The following is a 13264-nucleotide window of genomic DNA, read 5'->3' as shown; positions in this document are numbered from 1 at the left end:
TTCCAAATTTGCCAGATCTGACTCTGAGACATCCCCAAACTCATAACTACCTGCTGCACTATCCTGGGAACTCCCCAGATGTGACCACCCCCCAAAGGGGCTCTCAAACCCCTAAACAAATCCTCAAAGATCCAAACAGGTCCTTAGCCCACCACCCTGATCTTGGAAATGTCCCCAAACTACCCCTTAGCACAATCCCCAAATCTCTAGCAGATCTTGTAAGTTGGAATGTTTTCTAAGATGTTCCCTACAACAAATCCTGAAAATTCCTGCCCCTCACTCTCCCCAAACTGACCAATTTCCTCTAAAAGTCTTCCAAACTTCTTTCCAACTGACACCCAGACCCCTTGCTCCTGGCTTCACTGCCCCCCCAAACTTTGCAGCCCGTGCCCCCCTCCAGGATGCCCAGTCATCTCTGGCCCAGGCTCTGAGCTTGCCTCTGTCCCCGCAGACACCGTGGGGGGTTCAAACCTCACCATGCGTGGAGACTTCGGCGGATCCTGGACCAGCAGGGCTGCCCGGGGCTGTACAGAGGCATGACCCCCACGTTACTGAAGGTGTTGCCAGCAGGTGGCATCAGCTACGTGGTGTACGAAGCCATGAAGAAGACCCTGGGCATATAAGCAGTGAACTAGGCATACCCTGGGCAGAAATGGACAGGAGGATCCAGTGTTCCCTGGCCCCAAATAACCCTCCAGGCTTGGGACCCAGGGTGGTTTTTGTCAGAAGCAGGCTGGGGGGCCTGGGTCAGAAGATTCCTGGAGGGACTTCCCTGGTGGCTCAGAGTTTAAAAATCCACCTGCCAGTGCAGGGGACATGGGTTCAATCCCTGGTCCAGGAAGATCCCACATGTCACGGAGCAACTAAGCCCATGTGCCACAACCACTGAGCTTGTGCTCTAGAGCCCGCGAGTCACAACTAGTGAGCCCGTGTGCCACAACTACTGAAGCCCGCGTGCCTAGAGCCCGTGCTCTGCAACAAGAGAAGCCACCGCAATGAATAGCCCGTGCACCGCAACGAAGAGTAGCCCCCTCTCGCCGCAACTAGAGAAAGCCTGTGTGCAGCAACGAAGACCCAATGCAGCCAAAAATAATAAATTAAATAAATAACTTAAAAAAAAAAAAAGAAGATTCCTGGAGAAGAAGATTCCTGGAGCCTCCCCCCCAGGGTGCAGCCTGGGACTAGTCTGGACTCCAGCCTGACTCGCTGTGACTTGTGAATGTGGAGACAACCAGGAATAAAGCGATGGTTTCTGCTGGACGTGTCTGGGATACCTGGGTCCAGGAGGGCAACTGGGGATCTGTTATACCTGGGTCCAAGAGAGGAGCTGGTTATCTGGAATCTCTGGGTCTAGGACAGAACTAGGACTCCCTGGGTCCAGCAAGAAAGTTAGGGACCTGGAATCCTTGGTTACAGGAAGTGAGCTAGGGACCTGGAATCCTGGGTCTAGGATGAGAGCTGGGGACCCGGTATACCTGGGTCCAGCGGGTAAGCTGGGAACCTGGAATACCCTGGGTCTAAGAAGGAGCTGGGTATCTGGATCCCTGGGTCCTGGAGCAGGAATAGGTACCTTAGGCCCCTCAGTCCTGAATGGGAATTGGAAGCCTGGAAGATGCCTAGGTCTAGGAGAGAAATTGAGGGCCTAGGATCAGAGCTTGGAGATCGGATCCAAAGACCTTATGTGAAGCGGGTGTGGGGTGTGGAATTAGAGTCTGGGATCCCTCGGTCCTGGGAAGAAACCAAAGGCCCTAGACCCTTGAGTTCGGGAGGAGAGCTGGTTCCGTGAGTGCTGGAAGAGAAGTGGGGGCTCTAGATCCTTGGGTGGAGAGAGGAGAGGGGGTACAGAGGATCCCTCGGTTTCCTATTGCTTTGGGGCCACCCCACCCCCGGAAGCACTCGTCTCCAAGGCCTCAAGCAGGCCACGTGCATGGCCTACCCAGCCAGGTTCCTGAGGCGCTAACCCAGACGTCAGGCGTGAATTCCGGCAGCCGGTCGCCAATGCCCACGTCGGCTGCCATTCACTCCGGCTACGGCTAATCCCCTCCCGCCGTCTGGTGGCCGGCTCCGCCCCAATGCAGCTGCGCTTCCACTGGCTCCCACCAAAACGAAGCACCTTTATTTCCTTCATTGCCATTTGTCCGGAGAGGTGTCAGTCACCTTACGCCCGCCCCCGCCACTCAACCATTGGCTTAAAGACAGGACTAGAAAAGGATTCTGGTTAAGACCGAAAGTAATTCAGTCCAAACGCAAGCGCATCACACAGATCTCGTCAGAGACTGGATACGTTGATTGCCAATCTCTATAAAAACCTCCTTCCTTGTGTACTCATTGGCTTGCGTAGACGACTATCTCGCCGGTCGCCCGCCCAGCCGTTCAAAGAAGCCTTTCGCCAGATCCCTCCTTCCTGTCCACTTGACTCTTCGGAGCCATCAATCCGGTTCTGAAGCCGCCCACCGATTCTGGAACTCCCGCTTCATTGGGCCTCGGATCTTCTCGGATCTCCTCGATTTGCCCTCCCAGCGCCGGCAGCCCGCAGCCCACTGCCTCGGAAAGCTGTCGATCTCGCGGCGCCTCCCGCCCACTGCCCCTCGAGGCACTCCGGTTGGCCGCTCGCCTCCAGAGTCCGTGATTGGTGTTCCGGGAGCAGCAGCCGCCTTCCATTGGCCCGGCGGCGCCGTCCGTCAAGCCGGCGTCGGGAGGGGGCGTCCCTCTCCCCCCTCGTCGTCTTTCCAGCCGCTGGGTTCCCAGAGTGCTCCGCGGCCGTGTGGAGCGAGGCCTTGTTCCCGCGTTGAGCCGCTGCTGCCGCCGCCGCCTCCTCAGCTTCAGCCTCCGCGCCAGGCCCGGCCCCGCCGCGCCATGTCGGACTACAGCACGGGAGGACCCCCGCCCGGGCCGCCGCCACCCGCCGGCGGGGGCGGGGGGTCCGGAGGAGCCGGGGGTGCCGGAGGAGGCCCGCCGTCGGGCCCGCCGGGCGCGGGGGACCGGGGCGGCGGCGGTCCAGGCGGCGGCGGCCCGGGCGGAGGGTCAGCTGGGGGCCCCTCGCAGCCGCCTGGCGGCGGTGGCCCGGGAATCCGCAAGGACGCCTTCGCAGACGCAGTGCAGCGGGCCCGCCAGGTGAGGAGGCCGCGGGCCTGAGGGGCCCGCGCGCGGGCGGGGGAGGGGGCGGGGTCACGTGCGCGCGCGGGGTCGCGGGGGGCGGGGCCGCCGCGGGGTCACGTGGGGCGGTGGGCGGGGGCCTGGGCCTCCCCAGACACCTGGAGTGGGCCCCCCCCACACCGGGGGTGACCCCCTGCAGGGGGAAGGGTCGTCTGGGGTTCACCCAAGAGCGGCCCCTGGGTGTGCAGGGTACCTGGAGCGCGGGGACTCACTTTGGGGACTTCTCTCCCCCGTTAGGACATTCTCCACTCCTGGAAGCAGGGGGTTCGCCTTCCCAGGGAGGTCTTGCTGAACCCCCACCTCCCCATCAGGGCAAAGAGCACTGTTTGCCCCCATCCCGGTCCCATTTCTGCCTGCTCCCCAGGAAGGAGGGACTTCGGAGGGGGGGGAGGAAAAGTCCTCTTCAACCTGGAAAGTGGAAAGGGGACCCTTTGGCTGCCAGGCAGTGGCCAAGCACTTAGTTGAAATGGGGAGGGTGGGCCTGGGGACTGGCTCTTTTTGTTGCTTCTGGTGACTTGAAATCATGGTCTGTCTCTTTTGGGGAGAGAAGGGAAGGGTCCCACCACTGTGTTTGGGGGCATGATGACTACATGGAGGTGTCACATGCTGGTGTGTGACCTCCCCGCTCCATTATCGGCCTCCCCATGGTCTGAGGGGAGGAGGCCCATAGAAAGTGAGGACTTTGTTGCCCTTTCAAAAGGAAGCTGACCCGGCTCAGGCCATTGAGTGCTTTCTCACTCAGGTTTGTCCCAAAACCTCCAGGACACAGTGGGAGGTCCCGTTAGGGGAATGCCCTCTTCCCCTCCCAGCGTTGTCTGTGGCTTTCACCTCTGGGGTGGGATAGGGTTCTAAGCTGCACTTGATCTGGTTGCCCCAAAACTGTCTTGATTGAGAAGCAACTATAACAAGGGGAGTTGGTGCTGTCATTTGGGGTGGGATAAGGCCCCATCTAGGCATCTCAAAAGCTTTGGCTCAAAGTGTTAAAAAAAAAAAAAAATTTTAGAGGTGAAAAGATAGATCCTCAGCTCATGGCTTGTGTTTCTTTGGAAAACTTATAATGATCCTACCAGCAGACTCTGGTCTTAAATTTCTTGGGTTGGAGTTTATTTGACGTTGCTGTTCATGTGTCTAAAATGTAACATGTGTTCCGAGAAAGGTCTTCTGTTTTGGTCGAAATGAAGGTTTCAGATGCCTTGAAGCAAAAACTTTCCTAAGATTTGTTGAACAAATGTGAAGATTTTGAGGGTGAGGGAGATAAAGGAAAATTGTGTTCTTCAGCATCCCAGAGGACCAGGAGCTTGGGCAAGGGGATGTCTGAAAGTTCTCCCTGGATGAGGGGCCCTGAGGACCTTCCCTGGCACCTGAACTTCTGTTCCTTTCACCCCTAGAACAAGTCAGTGTGGATTACATTCTGGCCACGAACAATTTAGGCACAAATCTCATAGAGAAAAAGGAGTCTTGAAATTCCTGAATAACTCTTGAACTCTGAGGCTTTGGGTAAAAACTTTTTCTAGAAGGTCTTAACCCACAGGCTTTTACCCAAATCTGGGGGAAGCCACTCCCAGGCCAGACAGCAAGACCTGTTGGGTTTAATGAACCAGAAAAGTCGATCTGAGCACCATGGAGGGAGTTTTTGGGTGGTAATTCTTCTTTGCTTACAACTTTATTTCTAGATCGCAGCCAAAATTGGAGGTGATGCCGCTACAACAGTGAATAACAGCACTCCTGATTTTGGTTTTGGAGGCCAAAAGAGGCAGTTAGAAGATGGAGGTAACTACCTGCTGGAGGGGCAGTGGGGAGAGAGTGAGGTGCCTTTGTTTGAATGTGGTTCAAAGTGGGGGGAGTGTGCTGCCATTTTGGTCTTTTAAAACCTCAGCGATCCCAGCTTTGTTGTCTCTTTTTGTTCGGGCTGCCATCCTGAGGTATCAGGTGGCTGAGTGGAGGGCAGATTGATTGTGACCAGGTCCAAGTTGTAAGTTCTCAAGACTGTTCCTCCCCTCCTGCCAAGCTAGGGAAGTGTTGGCAGTTCTCTCGAGGCCCCACATCAGTGCAGTGTGGCTGGCCCCGGGGCATGCAGTGTGATCCAGAATATCAACTCAGTGATCAGTCTGACTTCCCCAAGGCAGGTTTGGTCCTAAGCCGGAAGGACTCGGGTGCCACCGTAATTTTCCCCCGTTACAAAGGGCTTCTTATCCCTGAGTGTCAGTGGTGGGGATTGATGAAGTCTGGCCCCTCTCAGGGGTTGATCTCTGCTACTCCCCTGTCCTGGCTCTGATGTGGGGGCTGGGGGACAGGACGATTGTCTGCCAGGACATGCGGCACCAGCATCAGATTTGAGGCAGCTGTGGGTGGGTGGGTGGGTGCTGCATCTGACATCCTCTTCTTTTCACAGACCAACCGGAGAGCAAGAAACTGGCTTCCCAGGGAGACTGTAAGTCCACTGGGTGACACAGGCAGAGGGCAGCTTCAGGATCTTAGGAGGTTTCTAGCAGTGGGGAGCTGGAAGTACTGAGCAGACAACACCTCTCCTTCATGGAGGCTCTTGGTGTTCCTCTGGGGTCCATGAGCTTTAGAGAACCCAGAGCCTGGGAATTGAGGCAGAAACCTCAAAATGTGTGTGGTTGTGAGGCGGGCTCCATTGCTTTCACTCGGGAAGGCTCGGAAGCACTGTGATCAGTGCTAGTTGCCCCTCGCACAGGCAGGAATGCCTGGGGCCGGCAGTGTTTGGGGTCCCAAAGAGCAGCCAGGCCAATCTTTCCTTTGGATTTTCTCTCTGCAGCCATCAGTTCTCAGCTCGGACCCATCCATCCTCCCCCCAGGTAAGTTGTGATTTGGAGAACATGTCATTTCTTTCCTCGCTATCTCTGGACTTTTGTACCGACTGGAGGGAGGGCTCTGTCTGAGGCCACAGCATTTAGGGCTTTATCTCCCGCTGGCCGACCAGGGAAAGGGACGAAAGCAGAAGGGGTCTCATTCGTCCCTTGTGCTTACTGTCTGGGGGCTGCACAGAGCCCAGGCTGTGGCCCTTGTGCTTACTGTCTGGGGGCTGTACAGAGCCCGGGCTGTGGCTGTTAGCTGTGATGAGGGAGGGCGTCTCTGCGCCCTCTTGCTTCCTTTGTTTGGAGTGGGGACAGTCAGAAGCACAGCTACCCTCCTCCTAGAAAAGGCTGGGGACTGACCTTGGCCTTCTCATTTGTCTGCCATAGATTCTTGTTCTCTGAGAGCTGGAGGAGCCGGGGGGTCGGGGTGGGGGGAAGGTCTTTCTTACCGTTTTGCCCCAGAATGACGTCAGTGAATCTGACGTAGAATCCTTTGTGAAGGATCCTGTTGTTCTTTTTTTTTTTTTTTTTTTTCAATTGGTTAAAGTTTTGTGAAATGCAGTAAAAACAACTTACTGGGAGAATGAAATGAAAAAGATACAAAGCCAATTTTTTTTTTTTTTTTAATCTATAGACATCAGATGACACCATCAGATTTCTGTGAAAGTGTCCCAAGTTCTCCTTCTTGCCCTGAGTCGGTGGGGCAGCACTGGTCCAGGGGTTCACACCACCCCAGACCAAGCCTCTCGTGGCCCGGAAGGGGAAACTGAGGCCCCGAGAGGTTGGGTGATCTTCTGTGGGCCGAGGGAGCCCCCGAGCATTGTCAGACTCTGCTTGGGCCTGTGGGGGCTTGGTCCCCATGTCATAGAAGGCAGAGCCTGTGGCTTTGGGGGTCTTTCTCCAGGAGGCCCTCTGGCTCTTCCATCCCCCCTACTTCATTCCTACTTGAGGCTGACTCTCGTCGTCTCTCTTTGCAGGACTTCCATGACAGAAGAGTACAGAGTCCCAGACGGCATGGTGGGACTAAGTGAGTGTGGGTCAGCCATAATCAGGGATGCCCATTATCCCCCCGTCTCTGGGACAGTCTCCCAGGAGCCCCCGGCAGCCCGGGAACCTCTGGTCTGAAAGAGCCCATTTCTTGCTCTCTCTGTCTCCATCCTCTCTGGCCGGGGGGACAGCAGAGCTCTCAACTTGGCTGTTCCACCCCCACCCCCCGAACATCAGCAGGGCCAGAACCCCCTCCACACAGTCTTCTCAGTGCCAGGCTCCCCGCCTCAATCTCTGCTTTTGTTCTTTTTCTCCACCTAGTCATTGGCAGAGGAGGTGAACAGATTAACAAAATCCAGCAGGATTCGGGCTGCAAAGTGCAGATCTCTCCAGGTATGGGAGGCCAGATCTGGGCCAGGACAGGCGCTGGACTGGGCTGAGCTGAGCTGAGCGGGGCTGGGCAGGACAGTGGTGGTGGGGAGGCTCTTGGGCTTTCTATCATAATCCTCTGACTGCCGTGATTGGATAGAGATGTAACCGGCTGGTGTTCATTGAGCACGTTTTATGTGCTGGGCTCTGGCGCCTTGAGGTGTAGCTGCAACTCTTATTTTCTTCGGTTTTCTGGTGAGCGGGGAGGGCTGGAATCCAGTACAGGGAGCTGCACCCCAGACCCTGCTCTGACCATGTTGCCACCTGAGCTAAACACCTGGTGGAAAACAGGCGGGAATGTGTGAGGCAGGGGAGCTCATTAGGAAGGAGAGCTGAAGTCAGGCCTTGGTTCAAGTCCAGTTCTGCCTGCTCCTCGGCAAGTGCCTGCTTTGCAGGGCTTTCTGAGGGCTCTCCCTGCCTAACCCGTGCCCTTCATTGACTGGAAGCTGATCGTCATCAGTGGTGATGGACAGGGTCCAGGTTTGGGACTTTCTGGAATCTGCCTTGCTTTCCATCTCATCTTTTTTCCTAAAAGTTTTTTCTCCCTTACTGGATTGTAGGCTTCCTGACCTTGGCCTTGTGCAGAGCAGCCTCCCAAGTGTTTGGGGAGGTAAATTGATCTGTCAGGCCTCCGCACGGTGGCAGAAGTAGCCACTGATTGTTCTGGAGGTCTCCTCATCTCCATGGAAAGTCCTCCTGGTGTCTGCAGACCCAAGAAGGCATTGACCCTGTCTTCTTTTCTCTCCAGACAGCGGTGGCCTACCCGAGCGCAGCGTGTCCTTGACAGGAGCCCCGGAGTCTGTGCAGTAAGTCCCTGGCTGGGCCTGTCACTGTGACGAGGAGAGTGGGCAGAAGCTCTCTGGATCCTTTTGAAGTTGAGGGTGACTCCCACACCATGTCTCTCAAGCCTTGCCCTCTCCAGGGGGCTGTCCTGACACTATGATTCCCATGAATCCTGAGATCTGGGGAACCTGGGCCTGAATAGCCCCAGCCCCGAGGACAGGGCCATTTGTCATCTGTCAGACCATGTGGGTTGGAATCGCCTTCTCTGGGACCTGGGTGGAGCTGCCAGGTCAGTCCTTTCTCAGGTGATGACACCCATTCTTCCCCTTCCCAGAAAAGCAAAGATGATGCTGGATGACATCGTCTCTCGGGGTCGTGGGGGCCCCCCAGGACAGTTCCACGACAACGCCAATGGGGGCCAGAACGGCACGGTGCAGGAGATCATGATCCCCGCAGGGAAGGCCGGCCTGGTCATCGGCAAAGGTGGAGAGACGATTAAGCAGCTGCAGGTAAGGGAGTGGGCCCCTCCCCTCCCAAGAAAGTTTCCTCCCTGGGGCTGTGCGTCTGCACACCACTGCCCCCAGCCGCTTTGCCAGGGTCCTTCATCCTTTTTGATCACACCCGCCCCCCCCCACGCCCCAGAAAGTCCTTTGAGAGCTCAGCACTGACTCTCAACCTTGGCTGTAAAGGAACGGGCTGGAGTCAAGATGATTTTAATCCAAGATGGATCCCAGAACACAAACGTGGACAAACCACTCCGGATCATCGGAGACCCTTACAAAGTACAGGTGAGCGCACCCCGGGGGCTGGCGAGGGGTTCTGGGGCAGAGAGAGGGCAGGCAGCGGAGCTGGAGATTCATATGCAAGTGGAGAGGTTTTCAAGAGCGCTGGCTTTGAAGTCAGCCCAGGACTTGTTCTCTGCTGAACTCTGCCTCCCGGCAGTTTGTATGTGAGCAGGTGGCCTAGACTCCAGAAAATGGGGGTGCTCACCACATCTGCCTCTTAGGGCAGTGAATAAAGAGCTCGGCACACGTGTGTTGGTCCTTAGCTTAGGCCCGTGACCCCTGGGCACGCGGTGGGGCGGCGGTGCTTACGTGAGCGCTGTGCTTCGTGTGTTTGCAGCAAGCCTGCGAGATGGTGATGGACATCCTTCGGGAGCGTGACCAGGGTGGCTTTGGGGACCGGAATGAGTATGGATCCCGGATCGGCGGGGGCATCGATGTGAGTGCAGGCTTCCCCAGGTGGATGGAGTGCCAGGGTGGGCACGGGGGGTGGGGGGTGTTGGCCAGCGGGCAGCAGAGGGCCGCAGGCTGGGGACAGAGCCCAGCTGACGCTCCTGCATCCCGCCCGCCCTCAGGTGCCAGTGCCCAGGCATTCTGTGGGGGTGGTCATCGGCCGGAGCGGAGAGATGATCAAGAAGATCCAGAATGACGCGGGTGTTCGGATACAGTTTAAACAAGGTCAGGGGCCAGCCGGGCGTCTGCTGGGCACGTGGACATGTTGACCGGGTCTGTCCGCTGAGGAGCACTCTTGAGGTCCACTCAGGCAGCTTAGCACCAGGGTTAGTCTATTGAGCCTCTGCGGTGCCTCATTACTCCTAGACCAGCAGGACATACCTCATCGTCTCCCCCCCGGTGGGACAGCCACGTGAGAAAGTGGGTGACAGGCAGGCTTTCCAAGTTGATGGGGGGAGTATGTTTTTCTCTCCTGTCAAATTCTTTTTCCTCTGCCCCACCCAGGGGCTCTCCTGACCAAGCCGCCTGGGCTGGATTAGCTTGCAAGGCCCCAGCTCTGGGCTCCTGCCAACCGCAGTGAGAGTGTCTGAGTGGCCAATCTGTGGCCAACCTGTGGGGAGGAGGGACTCCTCTGTGCTTCTGAGAGATTTGTTGTCAGTTCTTAGTTCTGTCAAGTGCATCCATTAGTTCTGGGGGATACCCAACGCAGAAAGAAACCTCATCCGCCACCCTGCCTTAGCAGGTTGGTTTCCTCCTCTGGCAGCGTGGGCCCACCGGCCTTTCTGGCCCCCGAATACGTGGAGGGCGGCGAGCAGCACTCTGAGACTGAGACATTTCAGACACCTAGTCTGGCCCAGCTTCTACCCTGAAGGGGCGGTGTTACGGGGGTTTGGAGTTGTGCTTCTCTTGTAATTGCGTTTTTGTTCTCTGTGTGCTGCCTCAGATGACGGGACGGGTCCCGAGAAGATAGCTCACATAATGGGGCCCCCAGACCGGTGTGAGCACGCCGCGAGGATCATCAATGATCTCCTCCAGAGCCTCAGGGTGGGTGATGTCGGCTGTGCTGAGAAGGGCTGGTGGGGAGAGAGGGGCCAGGCTGGGTTCCTGTGTTAATCCTCCGTCTCCTCCCTGCCCTGCAGAGTGGTCCCCCGGGCCCTCCAGGGGGTCCTGGCATGCCCCCAGGGGGCCGAGGTCGAGGAAGAGGCCAAGGCAACTGGGGCCCTCCTGGTGGGGAGATGACCTTCTCCATTCCCACTCACAAGTGCGGGCTGGTCATCGGCCGAGGTGAGTAGCCCTTCTACGGGCCCCGTCCCTCCCCCGCTCTCCTCCCACCCTCCCTTCACAGCCTGTGGCTCCCGCAGGTGGTGAGAACGTGAAAGCCATAAACCAGCAGACGGGCGCCTTTGTAGAGATCTCCCGGCAGCTGCCGCCCAACGGGGACCCCAACTTCAAATTGTTCATCATCCGGGGCTCACCCCAGCAGATCGACCACGCCAAGCAGCTCATCGAGGAGAAGATCGAGGTGGGCTGGGGAGGGGCTCTGGGGGCCTGGGCCCAGTCCTTCTCCCACTCCACTGACTTGTCCGATTCTCTTTCCTCCAGGGTCCCCTCTGCCCAGTGGGCCCAGGCCCCGGGGGCCCAGGCCCTGCCGGCCCCATGGGACCCTTCAACCCCGGGCCCTTCAATCAGGGGCCACCCGGGGCTCCCCCTCAGTGAGTATCCCTGCCGGCTCCCTGGGGTTTGGGGTGGGGTGGGGCTCTGCTGGCAGGGAGACTGGCGGACCCTGTGTCCGTCCCCTCCGCTGAGATGGCCAGCCCCGCCTCGTGGAAGTGCTGAGCGTTCGGCCCCAGAGGTGATCCCGGCCAGTCCCCTGTTTACAGACACATTCTTAAAAGATGCCACAGGTGTTGCCCCTGGTCTCCGCCCACGCATAGATCCGTGCATGGTGCGCTCGGGGACTTGCACTTCCTTGAGTCAGCGCAGCCTGTGGCGTTTGCATCGGTCATCTCATGCCCTTCCCTGGGCCGGGAACCCACAGCGCCACTCGGGGTGCTCTGGGTCCCCGTCCGAGCTGCGGCCATCCTCTGTGGGGACCCAGGAGCAGCCTGGCTCATGTGTTCCCCGTTCTCGTCCTGCAGTGCTGGAGGCCCCCCTCCTCACCAGTACCCACCCCAGGGCTGGGGCAATACCTACCCTCAGTGGCAGCCGCCTGCTCCTCACGACCCGAGTAAGTGTAAGGACCCGACCAGGGCAGGCGGAAAGGGGGCCGGCTTTCTGGGCCACCGCTCAGCCCACACGTCTTCCTCCTGCAGATAAAGCCGCGGCTGCCGCTGCAGACCCCAACGCCGCCTGGGCCGCCTACTACTCACACTACTACCAGCAGCCCCCAGGCCCCGTGCCTGGCCCAGCACCGGCCCCTGCAGCCCCGCCCACCCAGGGCGAGCCCCCTCAGCCTCCACCTGCCGGCCAGTCGGACTACACTAAGGCCTGGGAGGAGTACTACAAGAAGATCGGTGAGTGCCTGGGCCACGCGGGGGCTCGGGTCAGCCAGTGAGCGGTGGGCGGGTGGGTGGCCGTGTCCCCAGGCTGGGCTCTGACCTCGGGGCCTGTGTCCCCAGGCCAGCAGCCCCAGCAGCCCGGTGCACCCCCGCAGCAGGACTACACGAAGGCCTGGGAGGAGTACTACAAGAAGCAGGGTGAGCCGGCGGGGCCGCGGGGGGCAGGACCGGGCTCGCCCTCGTGCCGGCCACACTCACCCGCCCTCTGCTCCCCCACAGCTCAAGTGGCCACGGGAGGGGGTCCGGGAGCACCCCCAGGCTCCCAGCCGGACTACAGTGCCGCCTGGGCCGAATATTACAGACAGCAAGCCGCTTACTACGGACAGACTCCAGGTCCTGGCGGCCCCCAGCCTCCACCCACACAGCAGGGACAGCAGCAGGCAAGTGGGAATTGCCACCCTCCTCCTCCTCCTTTCTCCTTCCAACCCCCGGCTACCGTCCATCCTGCCTTAGTGGGTAGCGCCGGAAATCCCTTCCCCTGCGGGGTGTGTCCTTGATGCCTGCAGCGGGGGCCGCGTGGCCAGAGGTCTCCGGGAGTCCCCACGTGCCAGGGGAAGTGTGTGCTGGGTCCAGAGGTTAAACGAAGAGGCCTCCCTCCGCCGGCCCGCTTGTTCCTGTGTAACGCTGTCATGATGCTGGGGGAGACCGCGCGAAACAAATAAAAGGAGGAACTGTTGAACTGGTGGGTAGTCCTGGGGGTGGGGGGCAGGCCGTCCGCTCAGATGCTGGTCGCCATCCTGGCTGCTAACTCACTCAAAATCTGGCCATTTGGGAAGAAAACGGATATTTTTTTCCTCTCTCTGCATTACTTTCATGGTTTTTGTTCTTTTGATTCTTTTATTTTTGAAACCACGATCTCTCCCCGCGTGTCCAAGTGACTGTGTGTGCTGCAAGCGGCCCCGTGCGGCTCGGGCCGTGGCCTGGCTGTGGCTCCTCCCGCGGCTCCTCCCGTGGGCTGTGGGGAGGTGCCGAGGGGCCTGGGCCCTCCCGCTCCGCCCAGGCTCGGCCTCTCTGCTCCCGTGCCCGCCTTGTGTCCTGGTCTTGTCTGTGAAGTGGGCATGACGATCGCTGCCACCTTCCAACCTACCTCACAGGGGTGTTGTGGGGACACCGTGATCTCTGACTGTCATGTTGTGATGCGCCGGGCCGCCCGCCCTCCTTCCTTCCTGAAGACAGGGCCCCCTCCTCCCTCCCCTCCCCTCCCCTCCCCGCTCCCATCCCTGAGCGCTTTCTCCTTCCCTCCCTCCCTCCCTCCCTCCCTCCCTCCCTCCCTCCCTCCCTCCCTCCCTCCCTCCCT

At 58.8% G+C, this 13264-nt stretch overlaps 2 protein-coding genes across 4 annotated transcripts in view; both read left to right on the top strand.

Moving 5' to 3' along the window:
- Positions 1-623, top strand: part of LOC129392867 (far upstream element-binding protein 2-like) — a 4893-nt gene extending 4270 nt beyond the window's left edge. The window contains exon 2 of the mRNA XM_055091404.1: positions 452-623. Coding sequence (XP_054947379.1) covers positions 452-623 — 172 coding nt within the window. The remainder of the gene's footprint in view (positions 1-451) is intronic.
- Positions 624-2104: 1481 nt separating this feature from the next.
- KHSRP (KH-type splicing regulatory protein) overlaps positions 2105-13264 on the top strand; it is an 11679-nt gene continuing 519 nt past the window's right edge. The window contains exons 1-19 of one of the 3 annotated variants that reach the window (XM_024134317.3): positions 2714-3114; positions 4830-4926; positions 5549-5587; positions 5936-5975; positions 6953-7002; positions 7284-7355; positions 8140-8197; positions 8509-8683; positions 8864-8962; positions 9297-9395; positions 9532-9634; positions 10353-10453; positions 10549-10693; positions 10771-10931; positions 11012-11121; positions 11548-11636; positions 11722-11922; positions 12028-12105; positions 12187-13231. In XM_024134317.3, the coding sequence (XP_023990085.1) occupies positions 2857-3114; positions 4830-4926; positions 5549-5587; positions 5936-5975; positions 6953-7002; positions 7284-7355; positions 8140-8197; positions 8509-8683; positions 8864-8962; positions 9297-9395; positions 9532-9634; positions 10353-10453; positions 10549-10693; positions 10771-10931; positions 11012-11121; positions 11548-11636; positions 11722-11922; positions 12028-12105; positions 12187-12464 (2253 nt within the window). In that variant the 5' untranslated portion in view covers positions 2714-2856 and the 3' untranslated portion in view covers positions 12465-13231. Of the gene's footprint in view, positions 3115-4829; positions 4927-5548; positions 5588-5935; positions 5976-6952; positions 7003-7283; positions 7356-8139; positions 8198-8508; positions 8684-8863; positions 8963-9296; positions 9396-9531; positions 9635-10352; positions 10454-10548; positions 10694-10770; positions 10932-11011; positions 11122-11547; positions 11637-11721; positions 11923-12027; positions 12106-12186; positions 13233-13264 lie in introns of those variants that run through there. The other 2 variants (XM_028500007.2, XM_024134318.3) reach the window with 2 other exon arrangements.

The sequence above is a fragment of the Physeter macrocephalus genome, chromosome 2 (genome assembly GCF_002837175.3).
Source record: "Physeter macrocephalus isolate SW-GA chromosome 2, ASM283717v5, whole genome shotgun sequence".
Classification (NCBI taxonomy): Eukaryota; Metazoa; Chordata; class Mammalia; order Artiodactyla; family Physeteridae; genus Physeter; species Physeter macrocephalus.
This window is presented reverse-complemented; position numbering and strand designations above follow the sequence as displayed.